At 47.3% G+C, this 23,567-nt stretch overlaps 1 protein-coding gene across 6 annotated transcripts in view; it reads left to right on the top strand.

The window, feature by feature from the left end:
• Positions 1-23,567, top strand: part of HEATR5A (HEAT repeat containing 5A) — a 704,366-nt gene that overhangs the window by 426,788 nt on the left and 254,011 nt on the right. For all 6 annotated transcript variants that reach the window (XM_069638471.1, XM_069638476.1, XM_069638475.1 and 3 more), the window contains exons 22-23: positions 3,347-3,485; positions 5,671-5,850. In XM_069638471.1, the coding sequence (XP_069494572.1) occupies positions 3,347-3,485; positions 5,671-5,850 (319 nt within the window). The remainder of the gene's footprint in view (positions 1-3,346; positions 3,486-5,670; positions 5,851-23,567) is intronic.

Here is a 23,567-nt window from a genome sequence, read left to right on the forward strand (position 1 = left end):
AACATAGAGTTGCATTCCCAGCGACACCTGAGTAGGACTCACTGGTGAAAAAGGTTGAGCCAACACATTCAAAACAGCAAAAAGTTGAAGGGGCTTCGAAATGTGGTATAGAGGGACTTTATTTGTAACAGGGCACAGTCTGGTTGAGAAGAAACGTTGTTCAGAGAATGTTTATTTGACAGGAATGATTTCAGTAGTCGTGACCCTTCCTGGTGCAGTGGTAAGACATTCATGTGAGCGGATTGTTCTCATAACTAGACTGTCACTGTAGAGAGTACACATTGCACCTATAAACTCTGAGCTCGTCAAACTCAAGCAGGAAAAGAGGAAGGGTAAACGATATTGGTCTAAAAATATGACTGAGGAAAATTAGGCTTCTTGGAAAAGCATTGAGAAACAGTAAAGAGAAGGGATTTCATTGAGAAACAGTACAGAGAAGGGATTTTTTTTAAGCAAAAAAAAGAAATTTTAATGGGGACATTGAAAACTCCAGTAATAACACTAGGAACATTTTTTGTTATTTTAAGAACCCTGGAGAAATGTCATCTTAAACCTGAGGCTTTTCTCCCCACTATGGTGGACTGTATGAAAATACAATTGGCATTTGCCAATAAAATGACTGGGGTACAACCTAAGATCATCTCTGACGCTATCCCTACCGTGTTATCCTCATTGGCCACGATGAGCTCAGCTGGAAATCATTCAGATTTTGCTTTCCAGCCTGTCTAGCTACAGGAAATAGAGAACATTTTGAAAAAGATGCGCCCCTGCATCTTGTGCAGGAGACACAATTGCTGCTAAAATACTGGAAAATAGGAGTGCTTTTGCTCCTTTTTTTAACATGTTTCACCAATACCACCTTTCTTTCCAAGATCATTCCTGATAGTATTAAGAAAGGTGTGGTTACCCCTCTGTTAAATAAAGCCGGCCTAGGTCCTAAGCATGCAAACTACTTGGACCAATAACAAATGTGCCATTTCTTTAAAGAATTGCAGGCAAAGTCGCCACTATACAGCTGCAAGAACATTTGGATGAGGCTAATGTTCGACACTGCAGACAGTCTGGTTTTAGATCAAACCATGGCACAGAAAGTGCGTTACTGGGCCTGCAGACGCAAATGCTGAACATTGTAGATAGCAGTATAGGGGTACTGATGCTGCTTGATATATCTGCAGCTTTTGACCACCTGGATCATAAACTGCTAGCCACCCCATCTTCGGTAGGGCAAAGCTCAGCATCCGCCACTGAATGGATTGAATCATTTCTTGCCAGTAGGCTGTCTACAGTATGTTGGGCCTCCTCCACTCATCAAAAATCTATCTGTAGCATGCCGCCGGACGCGTGCCTTTCACTGACACTTTTTAACATATACCTGTGTTCCTTATGAAATATTCTTGACGCTGAAGGAGCTATATTCACCAATTATGCTGATGACACGCAGCTGCTGATTGAGCTATGCGGTAACTGTACTAAATATGAAAGTAACATTCAAAATATATATAAACTGGTGAAAGACTGGATGACAGCGAATAGTCTTTTCCTGAATAGTGCAAAGACAGAGATTTTAGTTTTCAGGTCTCCTCAGGTTAGAATGAAACTGCCAATCTGGAGGTTTAGGAGCTTAAGGGAACTGTGAACCACTGCGCTGATCTGTTAGTGTCTCCCTTGCTCTGTTTTATTTCCTGCAGTCTGTAGTTAGGGTTCCAGTGGGACAGCGCTCCTGAAGTCCCAGGGTTTTTGGAATTGTACATTTTGGTTATGGAACCCCTATCGCCTTGGCGCTGGATAAGGTCGTTGCCAGACGGTATGTTAATACCCAAGTTAAGGTCTCCAATAATTCAGGACACCGTTGTAGGCTTGAGGTTGGTCGATTTTAATGGTTTGTTGGTTTAGTTACGATAATTATCATGGATTGGCAGACATGTTTGTGCACATTTGGATATACACATTTTGCTGTTTGCTTGTCTAGAGTGCCAACATGTGTTTCGACCTAGGGTCTTTCTCAAGGCATGAAGCAGGGGCCTGGTAGGCCCTGAATGTGGATGGCAACGACCTTATCCAGCACAAAGATGATGGGGGTTCCATAACCAAAACGTAGAATGAAACTGGATACATGGTTTCAGAAATTTGTATTGATGGACGTAGCAAAACACAGGACAACGTGAAGACACTTGGTCTGGTCGTGGACTGCACCTTAGGGGTTGATTCAAATGTGGATACAGTTATCAAAAAAATCCCTATCAGCTGAAATTACTTCGGTTGGTAAAGTCCTATGTTACAAGTAAGAATTACGAAACCCTGGTGCGGGCCACCATCCTACCTCGTTTGGATTATTGCAATGGCCTCCTTTGTGGGGTAAGTAAGAACTGCATAAGGAAATTGTGAACTTTGCAAAATAAGGCGGTGCGTATCATTAAAATAATTCCAAAAAGGAATCTTATGGCGGCACAAAGAGACCTCCATTGGTTGCCAGTTGAGTCTAGAATTTTGTTTAAGATCATTTCATTGACGCACAAATGTTTGCATGGACCCGCCCCTATACATCTCAAAGAAAGTCTATCCCTGCAACCGCAATGGAGATCGACTTGTTCCAAGAACATTTATCGGCTAATATGCCCTAAGGTGAAAGGAACTAGAGGGAAGGGACAGTCATTTCCTGTTTAGGCGACACGTGCATGGAATGGATTGCCAGTGGCCCTCTGGAGAGAAGTATCTTTTTGCATTTCACAAATGCTTGAAGACATTACTATTCAATTAACACTCATAGACTCTTTAGAGCACTGCGGAATTGTTTGTTTAATGTTACGGGTTTTGTGTGCGCCCTGATGCCTGCGGGCTGTGGCGCATTATAAAAAAATAAATACAAAATAAATAAGTAAGCAGAAGTTTATATGTATAGTGTGTAGGCCCCTATGCTGTGATGTGTCTGAGCCCCCCCTTGAATCAGAAAGCCAGCGACTTACAGCACATTGCTCTCATTCCCTGCATCTTTCATTGGCATTGCGCATGGCATGAAGTCCTGATGCATGTCCGTGGCTTTTCCCAAAGACTTGTGCTTATTGAAGAGTGCCACTTATGCTGCTTAGCCCGTGTGGGTCCATACCCTAATATTTAGAGTGAAAGGTGATCTTGGCACCTTTGGGTGTGTATTGCACAATCAGTAGTGCCAGGATTAGCTGAGCCACTCTGTATGGCATGGAAATGGTGGTACCTAGTTGGCTGTTGCCATGGTTTGTATTTAACCCATGCCGCTTCTGGCAGTGCTTGAGCCCTGCCTGCAGGTGGGGTTACTTGTGGCCTCCCACTGACTTTTAAAATACCTGCAATACATGTTTGTTACTTGCAGGTGAATCTCTGCAGTTCATACCTTCTGCTGAGGAGGGCAGTTCTGGCATGCCTGTGCCAGCTGGTTCAGCGGGAAGCGGCAGAGGTCTCGGACCATGCAATAGCCTTGGCCAAGGATGGTGGCGATGATATCACCTTAGGTAAGTCTTTATTTCTGCCTCCCTCTGACGTATGCATTGTGGAACCTCTTGGCAACATAGGTTGAGCACCACTCTCCCACTCATTGCATGTTCTAACAGTTAGAACATGGGTATTTTCTGGAATGCTATGTTCACTTTTGGAAGTGCTCCCGTCTAAAGTGGCAGTGATCGTAACCATTGTATGCCCTTCACATTAGCATGCCTTTGCCATCCTCTTCCTCTGATCTGGAATTCTTACTCTGTCCTGTGTCCCAAAACCTGGAATGCACTCAGCCCTGAGAGAGGCAATTTAAGTCTCTGCCTAAAAACAGATATTATAAGAGGTGTCCTGTGGCTCTCCCTACCCAGCCCTACAGATAAGCAGTGTACTGGCCGCTTTTACTCCTTACAAGTGCAAATACTCCCAATGAAATGGGGAGTGCAAATATTCCAACCGAAAAATAGTGAGAAATAGGCATTTGGGATCCTGCCCCCTGGTTGCCCCAGGCACCTCCACAGATTTGTTTGGGTCAGTGGGGCCAGCATGGCAGTTCCACAGGAAGGACTTGTAATAATATTGGTGTTTGATTTGAACTGTAACTTTATGATATCATTTATAGCGCGCCTGTACACAAGTGTTTCTAGGCACGACAAGTCAAGGGAGGGAAGAGAGGTACGGCAAGACAAGCGATCTTACTAGGCCTTGTCATTCAGATCGTGCAACAACGTAAAGTGCAGGGGGAAGGGAGAGAGGGGGGGGGGGGGAGTGCCGGGGAGATGGAGGGGGACGTGCCCTCTGGGCAAGTGCAGTAGGCAGGGGACTTTGGCGGTTACAGTTACAGCCCCTAAGTGCACGGTAGGCCCAGAGGCAGTGTGGGAGACTGATCATGGAGGAGCCTGGTACACAGGGACACTCTGATGGTACCAAGCAACCAGTCAGTGCATTAGACAGGTAGGTCAGCAGGGGAGGAAGAGAGAGAAAGCAGAGGAGAAAAGGAAGGTCTTGAGCTGCTTCCAGAACTTCAGGTGGTCTGGCTCAAGTTTGAGAGGGGCAGGGAGGCCATTTCAGAGGGAGGCACCTGAAGAGGAGCGCGTTGGATGTAGTACGGGCTCTGACCCCAGAAAGCCTTGTGGACGGTCCAGAGGGTCTTGAACCACCAGGAGCCAGTGGAGAGATTTCAGGGCTGGAGAGATACGGTCCGTGGGCTGGAGTCCAAGTATACTTCTCACAGTCCTGTTCTGGATTAGCTGCAGATGGCCGAGAGTAGAGGAAGGCAGATTGAAAAAGAGGCTTTTGCATGTGCCAGTTTAGAGAGAACCAGAGCTCTGGAGACAGTGAGTTTCTGAGGGAAAGTGAGAATAGGAAGAATACCTGTATTCGGGTGCAGCTGGTAGGGGGCTTTCTTGGCAAGGTCCATGATGTGAGTGAAGTCAAGGTGACGGGCGATGGAAAGCAGGAGCAGGGGTCCCCATGTGAAGGATCTCCGTCTTACTGGCATTAAGGCAGAGATCGTTGGAGGTGCACCAATCCTGAATCGTGGATAGACAGTCTGGAATGAGCGAGAGAGGAGAGGAGGCTAAGGGGAGCCTGAAGGAGAGCTGTGTATCGTCTGCATAACACTGAAAGTTAGAGGAGAAGATAGAGATCAGGTGGGCCAAAAGGTCCAAGTAGACATTGAAGAGCCAGGGAGAGAGGATAGAGCCCGGGGAACACCACATGTGGAGAGAGAGAGAGAGGTGGTGGAGAGAAAGGACCCAAGCTCGAGACGGTGAGTTTATAGTTTATAAAGAAGTATGGATTTCGAAAGAGACATTAGTTTTAAACTTAAGATTTACCTGCATAAAATACCCCCAATAGGAATTACTTTTATACTCTTAGAAAATCATTTTATTCCCAAAATAGGGAGTTAAATACTCCCACTTACATATTGTATCTGAAACACTGCCCTTACCTCTGCAGATGACTTCTAGGCATTCCTACCGGTGTGTGCATTCTCTCTCTGCATGGTCTCATGCTCTCCAGGATGGGATGCAGTGTTTTATGCGTCAGATGTTTTGCTCACTCATGGAGACTTTTTAATATTCTGTCCTAGGGTTCTGGGTCTCTGAAACTGTTTGTTGTTTGTGTACACATGGGATCCTTTTCATATTGTCTGCCATTGAAATTGTCTCTACTATTCTACTACTGTTTTTAATCCCCCATCAGAAGTGAACCTGCGAGAGATTGGCCTGGAAGGGGCGCTGCTTATCCTGCTGGACCGGGAGTCTGATCCTAGGCTACGTCAGGACATCCAGGAGACCCTGTGCCACATGCTAACCTCGATGGGCCTGCAGAAACTCCCCTTCTGGCTCAAGCTTTGTAAAGATGTGCTTTCCGCTTCAGCTGGTTAGTGGGGGCCGGTGGGTGAAGGCACGGATGGGGAGTGTGACTGCTACTAGCTAGACATAAAAAGTCACGCTGGACTTCAATTCTATACATACACAGAGCAAGTTTGTTTCTTACCAAGGGTCAATTATCACTAGCCAATGGCTAGTGGTGAGTGCACATTTTGCACCATGCCTTATTGCCAGGCTACAGATACTGCTCTACTTGGTTTGCTGGGGGTTTCCTTTCAGTTTCTGACTCCATGGTAGAATGACCAGAGCAGTCGCAGTCAATGCAGCCATGGTTTGAAGGTTTTCTAAGGCAAAACCAAACATCGATGACTAGTAGGTTTTGAATAAATCTTAACCATGGGCACAGCACTGGGCAACCCTCCCGCCGCGGTTTTCCAACAGTTTATGTGGCCAAGGGAACACACAGCTACTAGCAGAATAAGCATAAAGGGTTTTATTAAACAAAAGTAAAGCATAAGAATATTTCACTAAAATTGGTTTGAGATAGCTTTAACATAAAGATTCTTGGGAGACGTAGGCCTTAAACTCAGGATTATGAACAAAGCACAGCAAACTAAAAGGCATTTCGGAAGTTCCAGACAGGAAGGTCTCTTGCTTAAGTCGCTCTAGCATTCAGTCTTTACCATGTCTTCTGGTGACCATGAAGCCTTTCCGCCTCACTCAGCATTTCTGGCTTCCTCCCTTTTTGTCAAGTGTCCCAAAATACCTTCTTGTCACTGGGGCTCTTCTCTCTCTTTTCTGCTCAGGGACATGGTGCCCTGCTCGCTCTCGCAGGGATATGGTGCTCTGCTCGCTCTCCCAGGGATATGGTGCCCGGGTCACACTCCCAGGGATACTGTGCCTGGCTCACTCTCCCAACTGTTCCACACCCCTCTTCTGGGGCCTTTCTCTCTGTCTGTCTCTCTGTCTGTCTCTCTGTCTGTCTCTCTGTCTGTCTCTCTGTCTGTCTCTCTCTCTGTCTGTCTCTCTGTCTGTCTTCTCCTGGATACAGGGGCTTTGATTTGGTCTGAAGGAGCTCTCATCTTCGCACTGGCGCCCACTGCTCTTCTGGGCTTCCAGAAGCTCACCTCTTCCTCACAGAAGCATACCCCTCACTGGAGCAAACCCCTCTTGTATGGTTTAGGGGCCTCCTCTCCATCTCTCTGGAACACACACCCTCTTTTGTGCTCTAGGGGACTCCCCTGCTCTGTTGCTCTCTGGCTTTTTCAGCAAACTCCCCTCTTCAGACCCCAGCCCAAATGAGGCTGCCTGTGTTTCTTATTCCTCTCTCACAATGCCCTCTCCTTTCTCCTATTGGCTGAGGCAAACTTTTGTTTGAATTGATTGGATAATTAAATTGCTATTCCAAGCCAGAGAAAGGAATTCTTTTTTTTTTTTGGTTTTTGGAAATCTTTTATGTAAGCAAAAATGCAACACATACAGAGAACAGTTGGTGTAGCAGTAACCCTGGAAAGCGTGAGTAACAAAAACACGAAAACCGTGTCCCAGCACAATAACTATTCCAACCCCTGCCCCACATAAGAGGGGTGAAAATAACATCTACTCCCCCACAAACGTCACTGCCATGAGTAGCCTGCTAATAGGGGTGGTTTGAAAGTAAAGAACGGGAAGCTCTGACTATTTCGGTCCCTTCCAACCATGTGCAATGGTGAGTCTGGCGACCAGCAGAAGCTGGGTCACCAGCTGCGCCCGGTAACCTGACTTGGGACTGATGTCCTCAACCGAGCACCGCAGGAAAACCACCAATGGCCTGACCACGAGGTCCATTCCAGTAACCTCTTTAATGAAAGTTAAAATAGTTACCCAGAAAGTGTGGATTACGGGTCAGGACCACCACATGTGAGAATAACTTCCCCGAAGGCCACACCCTCAGCAACAGTTTGGGTGCATGTCAGGGTTCATTTTGTGTAATGCATGCTCTGTTTGTAACGCATTTCGAGGAAGTATGATTTCTAGCCCATATCTCTTCCCAGGCATAGTCTTCTATGGCACCCCACATCATCTTCCCAATTATTGACATAAGGTTTAGTTTGGAATAAGCTTACCCCTAGCAATTTGTAAAGCTAGGAAATCCTGCCCCCATCAACACCCTCGATTAGTGATAAAGTCCCACTGGATCTCTCAATATCCTACCCTTCACCAAAGGGTTTGTAATACAGTGCCAGATCTGTGCATATCTAAAATGTTCAGACTCAACCAGGGCAAATTTAGCTTTACACTCTTTAAATGAGAGCATGGGAACCACCTTAAAATAACTGGGACAGACAACAGCGACCTCCCCTAGTCCTACTTGTGAAAACGTTGTCCTAAAAACCCAGGTGTGAATTCCCAGTTACCAAAAACCATGGCATAACCCATGGAGCACTGCCAACGTTAATGCCCACCGGCCGTAATAAAGTGAAACCTGCGTTGCACTCAGGAGGGCAGTGCCACAAGAGTGTTTGGTGTGATCTATAAAGGGCACTAAAACCAGTTTACAAGGGGTCTGCCTATTTACACTGGCTAATAGGAATCTTCCCCCACCCCCACCCCCCCTGCCAAAATATGCTGTATCTGGGCAACTAAGTAATACCTGAGGTGGTCCGAGGCCCCCATGCCTCCTCACCTGACATCGCACAACACAACAAATTTGGGACTCATGGGTTCTACTCCCCCCCCCCCACCCCCCCGAAGGGTTGAACCTAACCTTGCATTGCAAAATCAGTAAGGCAGAAATAGGAATTGTGAAGTGAGTAACTGGCAGAAATCATTTTCACTGTGGTAATCGGTCCCAAAAATGATATTTCTTGGTTACTCCCATGACTACGATCAGCTAGATCTCTATAATGGCCTGTGAAATTGACCCAATAAATCTTCTGGGGGTTGGGGGAGGGTAGTGGGAATTTGCACGCCCAGGCACTCAATGGAGCAAAGCCTCCACACCACAGGACAAATATCAGATGCCTCAACTATGACATTCACGAATCAACAGGGTGGCAGTCTTCTGGTAATTGACAGAAAATCCAGAGACCTTCTCAAATCACTGCAACTCATTCATGATGGCACCAAAAGAAGGCTGAAGGCTAGTTAAGGTTAGCATGACGACGTGTGTGTAAAAAGATGTATGGGGGGACACCACCAACCAGTACCCCTCTCACCTCTGCATTGACTGATTCTTTGGGCGAAAGGTTCCATGATTAGGGTGAATATCAAAGGAGACAATGGATAGCCCTGTCTGGTCCCCCAAGTAATATGAATAGGAGCAGTTTAATCCTGATTGACCCTTATTCTGGTAGAGGGGGAGTGATAATTAGCCAGGACCAGGCCTTGAAAAGCCGTCCCAAAGGCCTGCAGGACCTCACGCAGGTCGTCCCACTGCACTATATCGAAGGTTTTTGAGGCGTCTGATGCAATCGCCCACAGACGTAGGTTGTCCCTCCCAGCCACATCAGTCAAATTAAACACCTGATTAATGTTTTTTTTTTTTAGTACTACGCCCCTCGAACAAACCCTGCCTGGTCTGGATCGATAATACGAGGTAAAATGGGGGCCAATCTATTGAGAATATTTTACAGTATAGCTTGGCATTGAGGTTCACTAATGTGATTGGCCCTATATGACCCGACAGTCTTGTGGGGACTTACTGGGCTTTAACAATACGATGGCAGTCGATTCCTCCATTGATGGGGTAACCGACCCCATAGAGGGAAATTAAGTGAATCATTTAGTAAGGGGCTTAACTAGTTGAGGCTGAAATATTTTATAAAAGGATGCAGAGAAACCATCAGGACAGGGAGTCCTACTTTTAAGCAAAGAGATTGCAGCAGTGATATCCTCTGCTGTGATCGGGGCATCCAGAGTTTCCTGGTCTTCCATAGTTAATTTGGGGAGAGCCGACAGCTGGCCATAAGCCTGGGACTAGGTGGTAACTGGTCCCACAGCCATTTCTGCGTTAAACTATCTCTCCACAAGCTCCACTTTCCCCAGTTCTGCGTACTGGACCGTCCTGTTGGGCGCTACCTGCACAGTGATGGTGTTCTTAGTATGTATGGACTTAAGTTTGCAAACCAGAAATGTGCTAGTCTTATTCTTATTAGCATAATAAGAATATTTAGTGCAAATAATTGCATGAGTTGGGCACCCAGCCAAGTGGGCTTTAAGTTGATTATGGGTTAAGTGCAGTTATCTCATGGCTTTAGCAGAGCCCAACTTTTTATGAGACAATTTAGCTTTGCGAACTTCGCCCTCCAGGGATTCCCTGGAAAGTCTTTCTATAGGTAAAGGCAGCAGTATGCACTGTGAATTCATAGCATCACACATAATGGCGCCCGAGACAGAGCTATGGGCATCCTCATTAAAGTAATTAACTATCGCCTTCGCTATAGCATCCCTCATAATCATATCGCCAAGAGCTGGGTCATACCATTTCTGTGGCGGCCTACGAGAAGGGGACGTTCTACGCACCAACATTTCAACTTCCATGGGGGCATGGTCCGACAAAAATACGAGTTGCCATACACACCTCGGATATGTGAAACTGGGACAGGTGAAATTAGCAGCAATTGTCAAAGGTCCGATGACCATGGGAGAAATATATGTAATCATGTGCCACATCATGTAGCAGCCTCCAAAGGTCACCAAAGGTCACCAAAGTAACTTCCCTGAATTGCTTCAACAAGGAGGGGCATTCTAAAATCAGTACTGGAGGGAGAAGATGTATCCATATTAGTCACCCCCTACTAGTAGCTCTCCCTCCTCAAAGGAATAATTTCAGACAAAAAGTCAGTGCGGAAAAACATCATGCTTTTCATTTGGGCCATAAACAGAAATAAATGTGAACAGGTGTCCAAATAGCAACCCCATGACCCATACAAACCTCCCTCACGCATCACGCTTAACCCCCAGTTCGGTAAAAGGGACATCCATAGCAAACAAAATCCTGGTCCCTACCTTCTTAGAACCACTGGATGATATGTACTGACTATGAAAGGGCGGATTATGTTCTCCGTATCAGAAGGACACGGGTGAATCCCTCTGAAGAAAGGCCACAGCCCAGCCCTTATCATAGAGTCTTGGCAAGAGGGACTTGCATTTATTAGGTGAGTTAAACTCCTGAACGTTGAGGATGAGAACTGTGATCCTAGACGGGGCAGGATCTAACAAACAGTACATGCAAGATATGCATTGCACAATCAGCTGCATACACTCAGAAGCAGACAAGAATAAGGCGACTCTTAGTCTCGCATCAATTTTTAACCCAACTAGCAACAGTTCACCAACTCCCCACCCGTGAATATACAGACACCTATAAAATAAAACAAAAAAAAGAATCAAGCAAACTATTATTGTCTTCATAGCTCCAGCCTAATTCTGGCCATAGCCAGGCCCTATTTTCGTTGGCAGAACATCAAGGCAGCCACCGTTCCCTGCGCAGCGAAGTTTAAGATCCTGATAACAAAGGATGAAGGCCAGGCCGCATGAGAGCAAGCATGAAAGCCAACCAATTATTATAGAAAACCACCATAGAAGGAAGTGTCACCCTCGGGATCCCTGCCAAGGCAAGTATACATCCCTCTTTTGACCCCCAATCGTCCACCAGGCGTCTGAGTTTTCCCAGCTTTCTCAGCCCTGGGCCAGATCCATCTCTGCGGTCTGGGAGTCCCCTCCTTAGATGAGGCATGCTCCCCCGACCCTCCCATGCAGGGTCGGCCTTCCATCAAGAAAGAACATCTTCAGCTTGCTGAGACGATTTTATCACATGCGGTCTACCCTCAAGTGTCAAGAACAGGGCAGTAGCGAAGCCACCCTACGGTGTTCCACTTCCTCCCTGAGCTGAAAAAGGAGCAGACGGAGCTCACTGCACCTCTGAATTGTGACCGCAGCCAGATCCGAAAATATCAGAAGATTAGCGCCCTGGAAGTTCACATCTGAGGCTAGGCAAGGGACATCCATTAATCAGGAGGTAAGTTTGTACCATCTCTCTGATCCAGATTAACCTCTGCATCATCAGGGAAGACCCAGGAGGGAGTGAAAAAAGGCGCAGATATAATCCGTTAAATTGGCGTCTCCCACCATGCAGGGGATCCTCTGCACCCTGACATTGTTCGGCCTAGAGCGATTCCCGTTGTCGTCCTACTTTTGTTCCAGAGCTTCGCCCCTCCGTTCCAGCAAATGCTGGGACCCTTCCAAGATTTCCAGAGCATGTTCACAGTTGGTATCATCTGCCCAATACGCTGCTCATCCTTGACAATCCTTTTATCTAGAGTAGAGATTTCAGAGGAGAGATCAGACCTGCTGCTCTGAAATTCGTGTTTTATCTCCCCTAACAGGTTCGCCAGGCCCAAGTCCTCGCCTCCCAGCCCCCAAATCTCTGGCCAGAGGAGAGTGCACCACAGTTGTCGTAGTATTGGTCTTTTGTGGTCTTTCATGTGCCTGGAGCATCTTTGCCATTTTGCTATTCCTGGGGTTCTTGTTTTGTTTAGCCATCCCAGCGTGGTACCTCCGGAGGGGCAAAGAGTATTAGCTGGCAAATCCACACAGTCCAACCAGGGCAGTCAATAAAGCACCCCAGGAAAGCACAACGCTCCAACCAAAGGGGGATCCATAGACAACAGGCATTAGAGGATTGGCAGCCACTTCACCAGGGGCCAAGCAGCCAGGTACCTAGCATCACCAGCACCAACAGCAGAAGTATTCCATCATCAAACCCATGTCTGTAAAATCCACTGGATACTTCAACACAAGCACATAATAGAGGTTCACCGTGCAGCCCAGTCAGCATGGCAGGACAGGAGGATGGGGACCATTGTCCCCACAGGAGCCCCCCCTGCTCTCACCTGCTGAGCCAGAGCTTATTGGAGTCTTCCTTCAGGAGCAGCTGTGGGATCCAGAATGGACCTCGGGTCTTCCCCACAACCCCCAGTAGCACACAAAGTCGCCAGACAGGAGCCCCACAGGCCCTCACCTGGGCCTTAGGCACTCATGCGACCACCCCGAGCCAGCACACGCCTCCGGGTGGCATCACCAGGACTTCCAACAGGCTGCGATAGACGTGGGCGCCATCTTGGATCTGGTGCTGGAGGCACCGAACGGGAGGCCATAGTACAACAAAGAGGGGACCACAGGAGCCAGTAGTGCTGCCCCAGGTGCACCACGGGTTCCCCTCTCAGTTCCCCCAAGCGCAGGTAGTCCTGACACTCAGGGGCTGCAGTAACATCGCAATGGAACTGGCACGGCACAGATGCACTTAGAGAGACATCATTTCTTGGGCTGATCCCAGCTACACTCCCCCTGCCCCCACACCCTCGGGGAGATGGTCTTTAAAATGCTTACCGCCATCTTGGATTTCTTTCTGTTAATTCCATGTGTAGGAGCTAAGTGTTAGCTTTTGTGGGGTTCTGATGTTAACTAGGTCATCACAATGGATAAGCAAACCTCAAGTTCCCACCTGTGAAACCATTGTTTTTCCTTTGGGGAAGTGGAAGGAAGTATTTGTCTAGTTAAATGCTGCAGCTGAACGGAAGGCAGAAGACCATTCTCCTTCACACGTGCTGCTGAAGGGGGGTGGCATAAGTTGAGTTTTTCCCTTTGAGAATCTGCACCTGTATACTAAAGGATCTTTCGGGGTGTGCTGGTGTTTCCTCATATTGTATCTTTACCTGGCTCACTGAAAGACACTGAGGAATCTGATTCTGGCTTGGGATCTCTAAACCTGTTGCATTCTGGAAGATGTAGTCCTGAATACACTGTTTCTTTAAGACCTGGTAGTTTGTAATCAGTTGCTGTCTCAGGGGGCTTGGGAAATGTTCAGGACTGATCCTGGCAGTCCTACTCTCGGCAGACTGTGGGCTGAATGCAATATTTGCACTGTGACTTCATCACAAATTACGGTAAATGCATCTGAATATTAAACAGTAAGGGAAGAACATGATACAAATACATAGTCGGTAACTCAAAAGAAACAGTATGTAAACAAGTATATAGGAGTCCTAGAAAAAAATCCCAAAAAGTGGGTCTAGCCATGTTGATCGTTTTGCATGTTAAAGCCGATTCCAAGCTCTGTCTGTACTGCAAGAATGGGATCCAGTTTTCAGTTCACACTGTGAACATGAAACCGGTATGAGGCTGGCCTCCTTCTGATTCGGAAGCTGCTAAATGAGTGAAAGGTGCAGAGGATGTGACTGAAGGGTTGGAGCTGTGCGTCTCTTTAACTGTCGAAACCCTGAACCTTTGACTAGTTTACGTTGATATATGTACCATGCTCAGCTTCTTTTGGACCAGCGGAAACAGTCAGATCCTACTTCTAGTCATCCTTTGTATCCTCTGCTGAAGCTCCCAACCTCTCTGCATCACTAGCGCAGAAGCGTCTGGCGCTGTTTTGCTGCTGCAGACTGGTGTCGTTGCTTCTGCTGTCCTCAGGTGCTTCTCCATACCAGGACTTTGTAGGTGGGACTTCTGCAGCTGTCCTTCCTTGGAAGGAACCTCCTTTTCCCCAAGTCTTCACCAAGGCATTTACTGACCCGTCCTTATGGGGCAACGCTGTGCCTACTTGCTGCTATGCCTGGGTCCACTGACTTGAGGGTTTTCTTGTAGATGTCCTCCAACCGCTACATTACAGGTCCCATCCTTCGGTTAAGGTGTCATGGCCACAGGCCCCAAAACACAAAAACCAAACATCTAGTGATGGGGGGCAATGGGTCACTTGACTCATTTATGTCCCTATTGGGGCCCTGGCTGGACTCAGTCCTGGCACCTTTGGTGCCAGGCTCATATAGAGATGTGAGCAGGAACACTTTATTTCAGTGCAGGAGTGCTTTTATTTTACAAGAACTTTCCAGGAGCTGAAAGCCTTAATTCCAGAGAACATGCTCATATGCTGACTCATCGGATGTGGCTCCCTAGGCCTGGTCTTCATGTGCTGACTCATCGGGTGTGGCAGGCAAGCTGAACCTGCTGGGCTTGGCTTCAGAAGCTCAGCTATATAAGCTGCTCCATCCTCCAGGCCGGTGCTTCGCTTTACTGTGTACTTCCGTGCAATGTGACGCTCCCCGCCGCCTAGACCAGTTTACTTACCTTTGAAACCAGGTGTTCTCCTGCATACTCACCTCCAGGAGACCGGTGCTTCATCTGCAGACTCATCTCCTGACGTCCAGTGATCTTGATCCCGACGCTGCAGCACCACACTCCGCATCCACAAACTCAGACCCTGTGAAAAAGAAGAAAGACAAGGTTAGAATATCCGTCCTAAGGCTGCGCCGCATTTTGAACCCGGCGCGCCCCCTAGTTAATTTACCAGCTTCGTTCCTCATTCCCTCCTGCTGCTGCCTCGAGTTCCGCAGCTTCTGCCGGGCTGGCAACATCACCTGCAAGGGAAGAAAGCAAAAGAGCAAACATCAAAAGTGGAACGGATAGCAATACAAGATGACAAACTTTACAATACAACAAAAACAGACGAGGAAAGACAAAGGCAAACAGGAACACTTACCTGAAGTATAGTGGCTTATTCGCAGCAGGACTGGACTACCACGTGCAAGGGACCAGTGAAGGAACTCGGTCCAGATCATACAAGCGCCCCTGCCAGAAGCATCAGGACGGAGTGCTCACCAAAACTAATCAACAGGTGGGTTTCCAAGGGCAGCGCATCCCACGGTTACCACGGTTTGGGAGAAGGGGTCTGGAAGGCGATCAGGCGCACAAGCTGGCATACTCACGCCCCCTTTTCTCCACGCAGGAGCAGTCCCGAGCAGCATCACCTATTACCACCAGTCACCACATAAGCGCAGAGGGCGAAGTTGGACCTGAGCGACCTTACCCCCGGGAGGGTTGCAACCGTGCCCCAACGCCTCCGCAGAGACCAGGTGAGCGTAACATAAGGAGGGTTTTCAACAGCTCTCTGGTGAGTGGTGTCACAAATCCTGTTCTGAGTGGTGGAACAGGGAGTCCAACAAGGGCACCCAGAGTATGTAAAACCATGCTGTTTCCCTTGGAAAGCCCAACACGGTGCAATGAGTGCCTGAAAGGACATGAAGTGGGGGATGTAACAAACAACTCGCCTGGTCTTTGTCCTGCAGTGTGCCTGCCTGGAACCAGTTTGAACTGGGAGGCTGGCTGTCCTGCTAGACAGCCGCACCCCAGATTTGCATGAGAGGCTTGAATGGTGATTGGTGGTCTTAATAATGACAAACAAAAGTAACAGGGGATACCAGGTTTATCTCTGTACTGCGATCCATCCTGGAACATGCCGATATATATACCTAAATAAAAAAGATCACAGCACTTGTGTTTCTATGGGTGGGCTCCAAACATGGACACACGTCTATATAACCAATACCTCACGAAAACATACCATAAGGTATCATTGGTCAGGATACATAAACTGTTAGGGAGAATTCTCTGTTTAGGCTGAATTTCCTAACCTAGTGAGTCCCCCAGCAGCTTTGCTGGATTTCGGGAGGTTTTTTTTCATCCTGCCAAGAGTGAGACTCTTTTCCTCCCACTCTTGGACATGAATGTGTGTAATTCCTTTGAATGTCAATGTGTCCTATGGGCTATGGGGTCTTTTACTCCATAGGGTCTCATATGTTTTTCTATGTGTGTTACACCGCACCCTACGTGCCGTAACACTGAGGCGTCCTAGCGGACCTCCACCATAGACTCCATACCCGGGGACCGACTGTCTCCCCGGGCATGTAAAGTCACCATTGGCTTTACTAGACCTAAATTTACTAACGGAACTAGTACAAACCATCTTTATTGTGGACGTGCTAGTAGGGGTAATTCGATTACTCCTGGGTCTGTTACTCGAGGGGGCACTGTCCCGTCCCTCCTCGTCGAGTTTTGGCTGGTGGCAGTGGAAACTACTTGTTATGTTCGACCCCGAACATAACCCTATGGGATTCGTCCCGTTGTTGGAGATTGATACTTTTTCTCGTTAATCTCTAACATACCACCGGTCTACTTATCTTAAATAAGTTTATCGGATGGTATTTTCTGCCAGAACTCGGTTTGTAAAATGGCGTCTGTGTTCGTCTCTGTGACTCCTAAACCAAAGGTTGAGCCCTTTGTTCCACTTTTGGCAGGCCTCTGTACAGAGACCCTCCAAAGTGGTGCCATTCTGTCTGGGTTACCACAGGGGTGTGGGAGGGGGTTTAGGCACCCTGGACCGAGTTGCCTGGCCAACTCCGGTCGCACTCTGGAGTGATTGGCCCAAGTGGTGAGCCTCCCTGCTCACCACTTAGCATGTGTTGATTGACAGCTAGGCTGAATGAATGGGGGTTTTCTGCATAAAAGCAGGGCTTTTGGGACTGGATCTTGAGAAGTCGCCACAGGACCTAAGAATCCGACGAGGGTAACGCTGAGCCGACCTGCAACGACGACACCTCCGGTGGAGCCCTGCTGAACCGACTCACCACTTCCTGACGACAGAGGAGATCTCCCTGCCGGAGAGTCTCTTCCCCTGACTGGTGGGAACAACCAGTCCCCTTTTGCTTTTTCTTCGCCTCAGGACGCGGTGGTCGAATTGCCAGTGCAGAGCACCCCGGCAACCGGATAGCCACTACCCCTGTACCGTGACCAAAAGGTGGTGCCTTGTGACGGAGCACTCCGCGGCTGGCCTCTTCCCTGGTGGTGCACCGGACTTCACTTTTCTTCGACGACGAGAACATCTCTACTCTTGGCAAAGACCCGACGTGCATCCACCACCAGGAACAACTGCCCCTGCCGGAGCTGCCCTCCACAACAAGGTACCGTGTCCGCCTGGCTTCCCTTTCGATCGGTTCAAGTGAGGTGTCTTAATCCTCTCCTTTCCGTTGGGTCACCTCCAAGCTTTCTCACTTATTGTTCTGAACTGGTTCAATCTGCCGATAACAATTTGCTACAAAGACTCGAATGCATTTCTACTAGAGACTTTTTGGGACATATCGCCTTGCCTCTCTCCGAGTGGGCCTGGCCTCTGAACTTTATGATCTATTGTGGTTCTTGCCTTCTTGCCTTGCATTTTTCCCGTGGAGTATTGAACTGTGTTGATTTCATAACCTGCCTATTTTTCTCTCCCGTCCTAACTAATATTAGAGTGCCATCTAGGTTGAGGCATACACCTCTGTCTGTAAATAAGTGGTGCCGGTAGAACCTAGACTTGTTGAAATATTGTTAGGGGGTTTGATCGTTTCTTCTTCGTAGAGTAATTGTGATTGATTTGTTTGCCGTGATAGTGCCATAGTGTTTTTGATGGATGTTTTGTTATAAATAAATACCTTAATATCTTTACACTGAGCCTCGTTGCGTGTTTGCTTGTCTTACTGCGAAGAATTGCCCTATTTTGTATACTCCACATACTGCTCAACTCTTCTTGAGGGAAGTCTGACTGCTCAGCCACAGCTACCAAGTGAATCTGTGTGGTGCAGACTGCTACCAAGTGGGTTCACCGCCAAACGCCTGTAGTCCTAAATCCTTTGCAGTGGTCCCAGAGGGAATTGCACAGGTTTCCGCCTAACATAAACATGTGATGTGAAACAATTAAATTCACTTCACTACAAATTCTGAATACATACATTTTTTATTAATTCATACATATTAAAAGAAAATTCAACAATATCATTCTAAAAATCATCAATGTGCCGCAAAAATTGCAATACATAAAATAGATCCTATAAAGTGCTAATACATACACGTGGCCCTGAAAACATACTGCAGACATACCTCATTCTCACACAATCAAACATCCTTACTTTACTGTTAACTAATATACTACTAACACCGCAGTCTAGCAGTTTTAAAAAAAGACCACTCTCTGAAATACAATCTGATGTCCTATCATTATTAAAGCTATGAACATAAGAAGAAAAACAACAAAATACAAGCACATTCTGTCGTCAAATCAATGCGTTTCACTGTATATTGCGTAGTTCAACCTACAACATATTTAGATTCCCCAACCCAACATGTTTCTTTCCGTACATAGTTCGTTTTGCGGAAATTCATTGGGGGTAAGTAGGTCTGGAATTTTCAAGGAAAGGCATATGGAAGCACAGACGTGTGGGCAACATCAGAGACTCACCTATAATTGAAAACAGAAACACACTCAATCGGACTGTGTACATGATTATACCGACTGAGTCAACACACTGCCACTAAATGAATAAGCAGAGTACGGTGAGGGGCACGTAGCACCCTCTCTAATCCTCATCAAATAAGAGTATCAAGTGTGATTAACAGATGATGTAACGGGTAGACCATATCAATTGGTTCAGCCCGTTCAAGGACACCACCACCTTATGACACTGTGTCAGATAACAAAACATCCACAATTGAGACCCTCTATCCTGGCTTCCCAACAATAAAAGTCCAACATCAGGAAGACACCAAACGCCACTCCTCTACTACATACTGGAGTGGGTGCCTGGTTTAATACACACACAATCATTAAGGCAGGACTGTTAACACCTCCCATGGGTGCCGCATGCAATGAAAAGATGTAACCGGTGTGAAGTACCGCGTATTCAAGCAATCGGGATTGTGCAAACTGTGGGGAGCCATGCAACACATAAATTGCAACAACGGAGGAGAGACATACACAGTACCTCGCTACCAACCGCCCTAAGTGCCAGATCAAGTGAGCCAACAACAATGTACTTGCGCCCCTACGGCTGTGTCCGTTCCGACCGACATCTTTAGAGGATGAAACGGACAGGGTATCTATCCCTTGTCTGGAGACTGATAAGAAGAAGTTAATCAGTATCGTCACAGCAATTGCGCACCAGCTGTATCGGGCTGCAAACACAGTGGACCGAAATTCAGACACATTTCCAGTGTATGGCCCAATTACGCATACTGCATGCAGTCAACTGTGAAAGCCAGTCGAACATCGTCTGGACTACTACTGACCTTCTATTCCAAACTGCATCAAGTCCAGCCTGGGATAATACTGCTACTCTGTATTCTCTGTCATCGCTCGCCTGTATAGTTCAAAAGCTACACCGTCTATTGTCATTTGGATGGATCGCGATGTAATATATCTGTCCAAAAAATAACAATAATAGACCACACTGCGAAGCTCAGTAATAACCCCCAATGTCAAATTGACACTGACTGTGATAAGGCTCCAATGGTACCGCCACACGCCATTGTAGTGTTTCTAACTCAAAGTACTGTTCCAAAAAATAGCACATCTCGTTTGAACACTCGCCGCTGTTTAACTAGCCGATTCGCAGGTCGCTCCAAACCGCCGGGAGTGTTTCCGAAGGAAGAAGGCGAGCGGCCATTCAAAAAATAGAAGTCATGTGTTAACTCATCATCACTTGACAACAACGTACAGCGGTCATCTTACACTGGGACTGGCACTGTACCTAGATAGCGGTACAGACATGCCGGCACACTACATCCTGCCTTCTTTACCCAACACAAACTATTGGCGACAGAATTGAATGGAGTGTGCGTTTGCCACCAAATAACGGGATGATGGTACTAGATATTATCAGTGTGAACCTAGACCAGGGCCCTCAAAGGGACCTTGGATCAGTGAAGACTGGACATGCTATATATTCCAGTCCATCTGTTCATTCAAACCCAATAGATGACTCTTACTCAAAGAGATAAGCCTCATCCCTTCTCTAGACAGAATTTGTTTTTCAGCAGAGTTGCTGTTCTTTGTGGGTATCTTTTTTTTAAATTGTCCATTTGAGATCGTCACAACTATGATCATGCATGATGAAATTTCCAACCATAAGAGCCGTCAGGGTTCTATTCCTAATACAGCTCCTGTGTTCACTTACACGGGTCTTGATCTTATGTTCCGTCTTCCCAATATATAATTTGGGGCAAGGACACCATATGGCATACATAGGTGGTCTTAGCCAGTTTTCTTTCATAAAAGGTGAGGGTCCTGGAGCTAAACCTGATATTCAACCACTAAAATGAAGATCTGAAGAGGAATTCGAAGGACGACATCGCAGCAAATTCCAAGCGACTGCCAGAGCCATTGAGTGCTAAAGACCCGACCCTGAATTCCGAGCAATGGGGAAGATCTCTTGAAGACAACTTCCTCCCATAGAGTGGTTGGAGAGGCCAGTCTGAAGACCATCTGCATTTTGCGCCATCCCACGAAGAGATGTGACCCTCCCAGATGGCAAACTCCCAATAACCTGGGACTTGTGTCATTTTGCGGTGCAGCATTGTGTGAAGGATAGATCTGGCTGATACCTTGTCTGCATCCTTCCGGGCCTGCAGTGACACTTTTCCACACCTTGAATTCCTCTCAGCTGAGTCGAAAACCGAAGAAATGTCTCCCGGACGACAACCAGCGATGAACCGAGGCCTGTGAAGGACTCCAACGCACCAGTGCTGCAAAGATCCACTGCTAGGTGTCCCACTGCTCATGCGCATCCATCTGTCCAGGTCAAGAAACCCAAACCGAGGACAACTGTTGCCTCTACTTGGGGACCAACCTGCTGCACCAATTTCTTCATTGAAAAGGTACTGTTCCAAGCCTAGGTACTAACCTTAGTCTTGTTGTGTTGCTCAGGTGTTCTTGGAGGGCTGCAGTTAAGTTGTTACTTGCACCCCCCCTCCAGGGCACCCTCAGTCCCATTGGGGTGAACAACCCATTGGGCTCTAAATTGCTGAAAGTATTACCTATTGGCAAACCTCAAGACCTCCTTGTAAACCTTTTTCTCTTTGCTGCTTACCTACCTTTTCCCTCAGCCCTTGGTCACTGGATCCCCATTGCCCCCTTGACTTTTTGTGACTTAGTATAGGGTTGGACTTTTGAAGAGTGGTTAAGAAAGAGTTAACTAAAGTTGCAATAGTTGATCTAAGTTTGCTTATTAGTATTAGTAGCTGTCATTCATTTTTGTGTTGCTTTACATTTGTGATTTAAAGATGAGCTATATATCCCAAATGTAGGTGTTTCTTCATGTAGTGTTGAATCTCTGAGCTGGCATCCTAACAAAGCGCCATCAATGGCAGCAAGGTACGTATAATATACCACTCCACTGGGCTGCAGGCATGGCAATCCACACGTATCCGTATACAGCAAGGACTACGACAAAATGCATTCATGCTGTTCACATAAACTCACATAAACTGTCTGCATACTTACACTACACCTCAACAACTCTGACAGCAGATTGTAGCACAGACCTATAACCAGTTTGGGCATGCTGAACACATAGAGAGTCTCTAGCACTAACACCACCACACCCCTACAGCCTCTTTACCGGAGCCTGGCCAGCCCTGCTAAGCCTTTTTTGGCCAAATGCACACACGCATCCTAATCACACTCCATGACCTCAAACACTCTGGACTTGAGTCCGCCAAGGGCGTTCCCACTAACAGCGCATTGAGACTCTAATAATGGGAAAATTGGCACTATACAAATGACAAGTACAATACAAAGTGCGCTACCTTTTTATTCTACTGTGAATGTACTGTGTGGATAGTACTTTCATGACTTATTTTCCAAAGCCTTGGTTTACATAAAATAAAGAACTATTTTCACATAACTCCTACTGTGTCAGTGTTTACTTGAACGGATTGTGTGCTCTACGTACTGTGTGCCTCACTACAGCTTTTCTCCCTCCTAGACTAAGCCTGGCTGCTCAGGCATTGATACCAAACCTTTGGGTAGTTCGGGCTAAACCTAAGTGGTTACAACCCTGTCACCTAAGGTGCGCATTTTCAAGTTCTGTCACAGGCCGCAACTTGTGTAAAATGCCCTAACATTTAAAATCTTGACAAATTAAAGAGCGGTGTTACTTTAAGGCATGGGTGGCCAACATACAGCCCGCTGGCCAGTTGCGGCCCGCCATGCCATTTTGTCCGGCCCGCGAGGCGCAAAGACTTCCCTAATGGAGGGCGGCCCGCAAGTAGCATCGGCTGCCCTCCATTAGGAAAGTCTTTGTTGTCTTCCGGGCCGGACAAAACACTGGCACTCATTGGCTCAGCACACACGCACCACGCAGCTCCTACGAGCCACGTAGTGCGTGTGTGCTGCACCAATGCAGTGCCAGCATTACAGCTGGTGTGGCCAGTAAGGCTTGATGCCGGAAGGCATTTCAGCCTTGCTTGCCACGCCAGCCGTAGTACCGCTCCACTTACTTCGCCAGCATTCCAGCTAGCCTGCCTTCCAGGACGACCGGTAAGTGGTCTGTATGTTTGTGCTGTGTTTTTGGGGGGGGGGGGGTGCCGGGTGTGCATGAATGTTTGTTTGTGTATGTCTGTGCAGTGCATGTTGAGATGGGGGGTGGGGTGTGTATCAGGTCTGTATGGGTATTTGTATGTGTATGTCTGCGCAGTGTATGTTGAGATGGAGGGAGTGGGGGGGTGTATCAGGTCTGTATGGGTATTTGTATGTCTGCGCAGTGTATGTTGAGATGGGGGGTGGGAGGGGTGTCAGGTCTGTATGGTTGTTTGTATTTGTATGTCTGTACAGTGCATGTTGAGATGCGGGGCTGGTGGAATGTGTCGGGTCTGTATGGGTATTTGTATGTGCAGTGCATGTTGAGAAGGGGGCTGGGGGGTGCATCAGGTCTGTATGGGTGTTTGTATTTGTATGTCTGTGCAGTGCATGTTGAGATGCGGGCTGGGGGGTGTGTCGGGTCTGTATGGGTATTTGTATGTCTGTGCAGTGCATGTTGAGATGCAGGGCTGAGGTGTGTGTCGGGTCTGTATGGGTGTTTGTATTTGTATGTCTGTGTAGTGCATGTTGAGATGCGGGGCTGGGGGGTGTGTCAG

This window comes from Ambystoma mexicanum, chromosome 14, assembly GCF_040938575.1.
Source record: "Ambystoma mexicanum isolate Mex_15411 chromosome 14, UKY_AmexF1_1, whole genome shotgun sequence".
NCBI lineage: Eukaryota > Metazoa > Chordata > Amphibia > Caudata > Ambystomatidae > Ambystoma > Ambystoma mexicanum.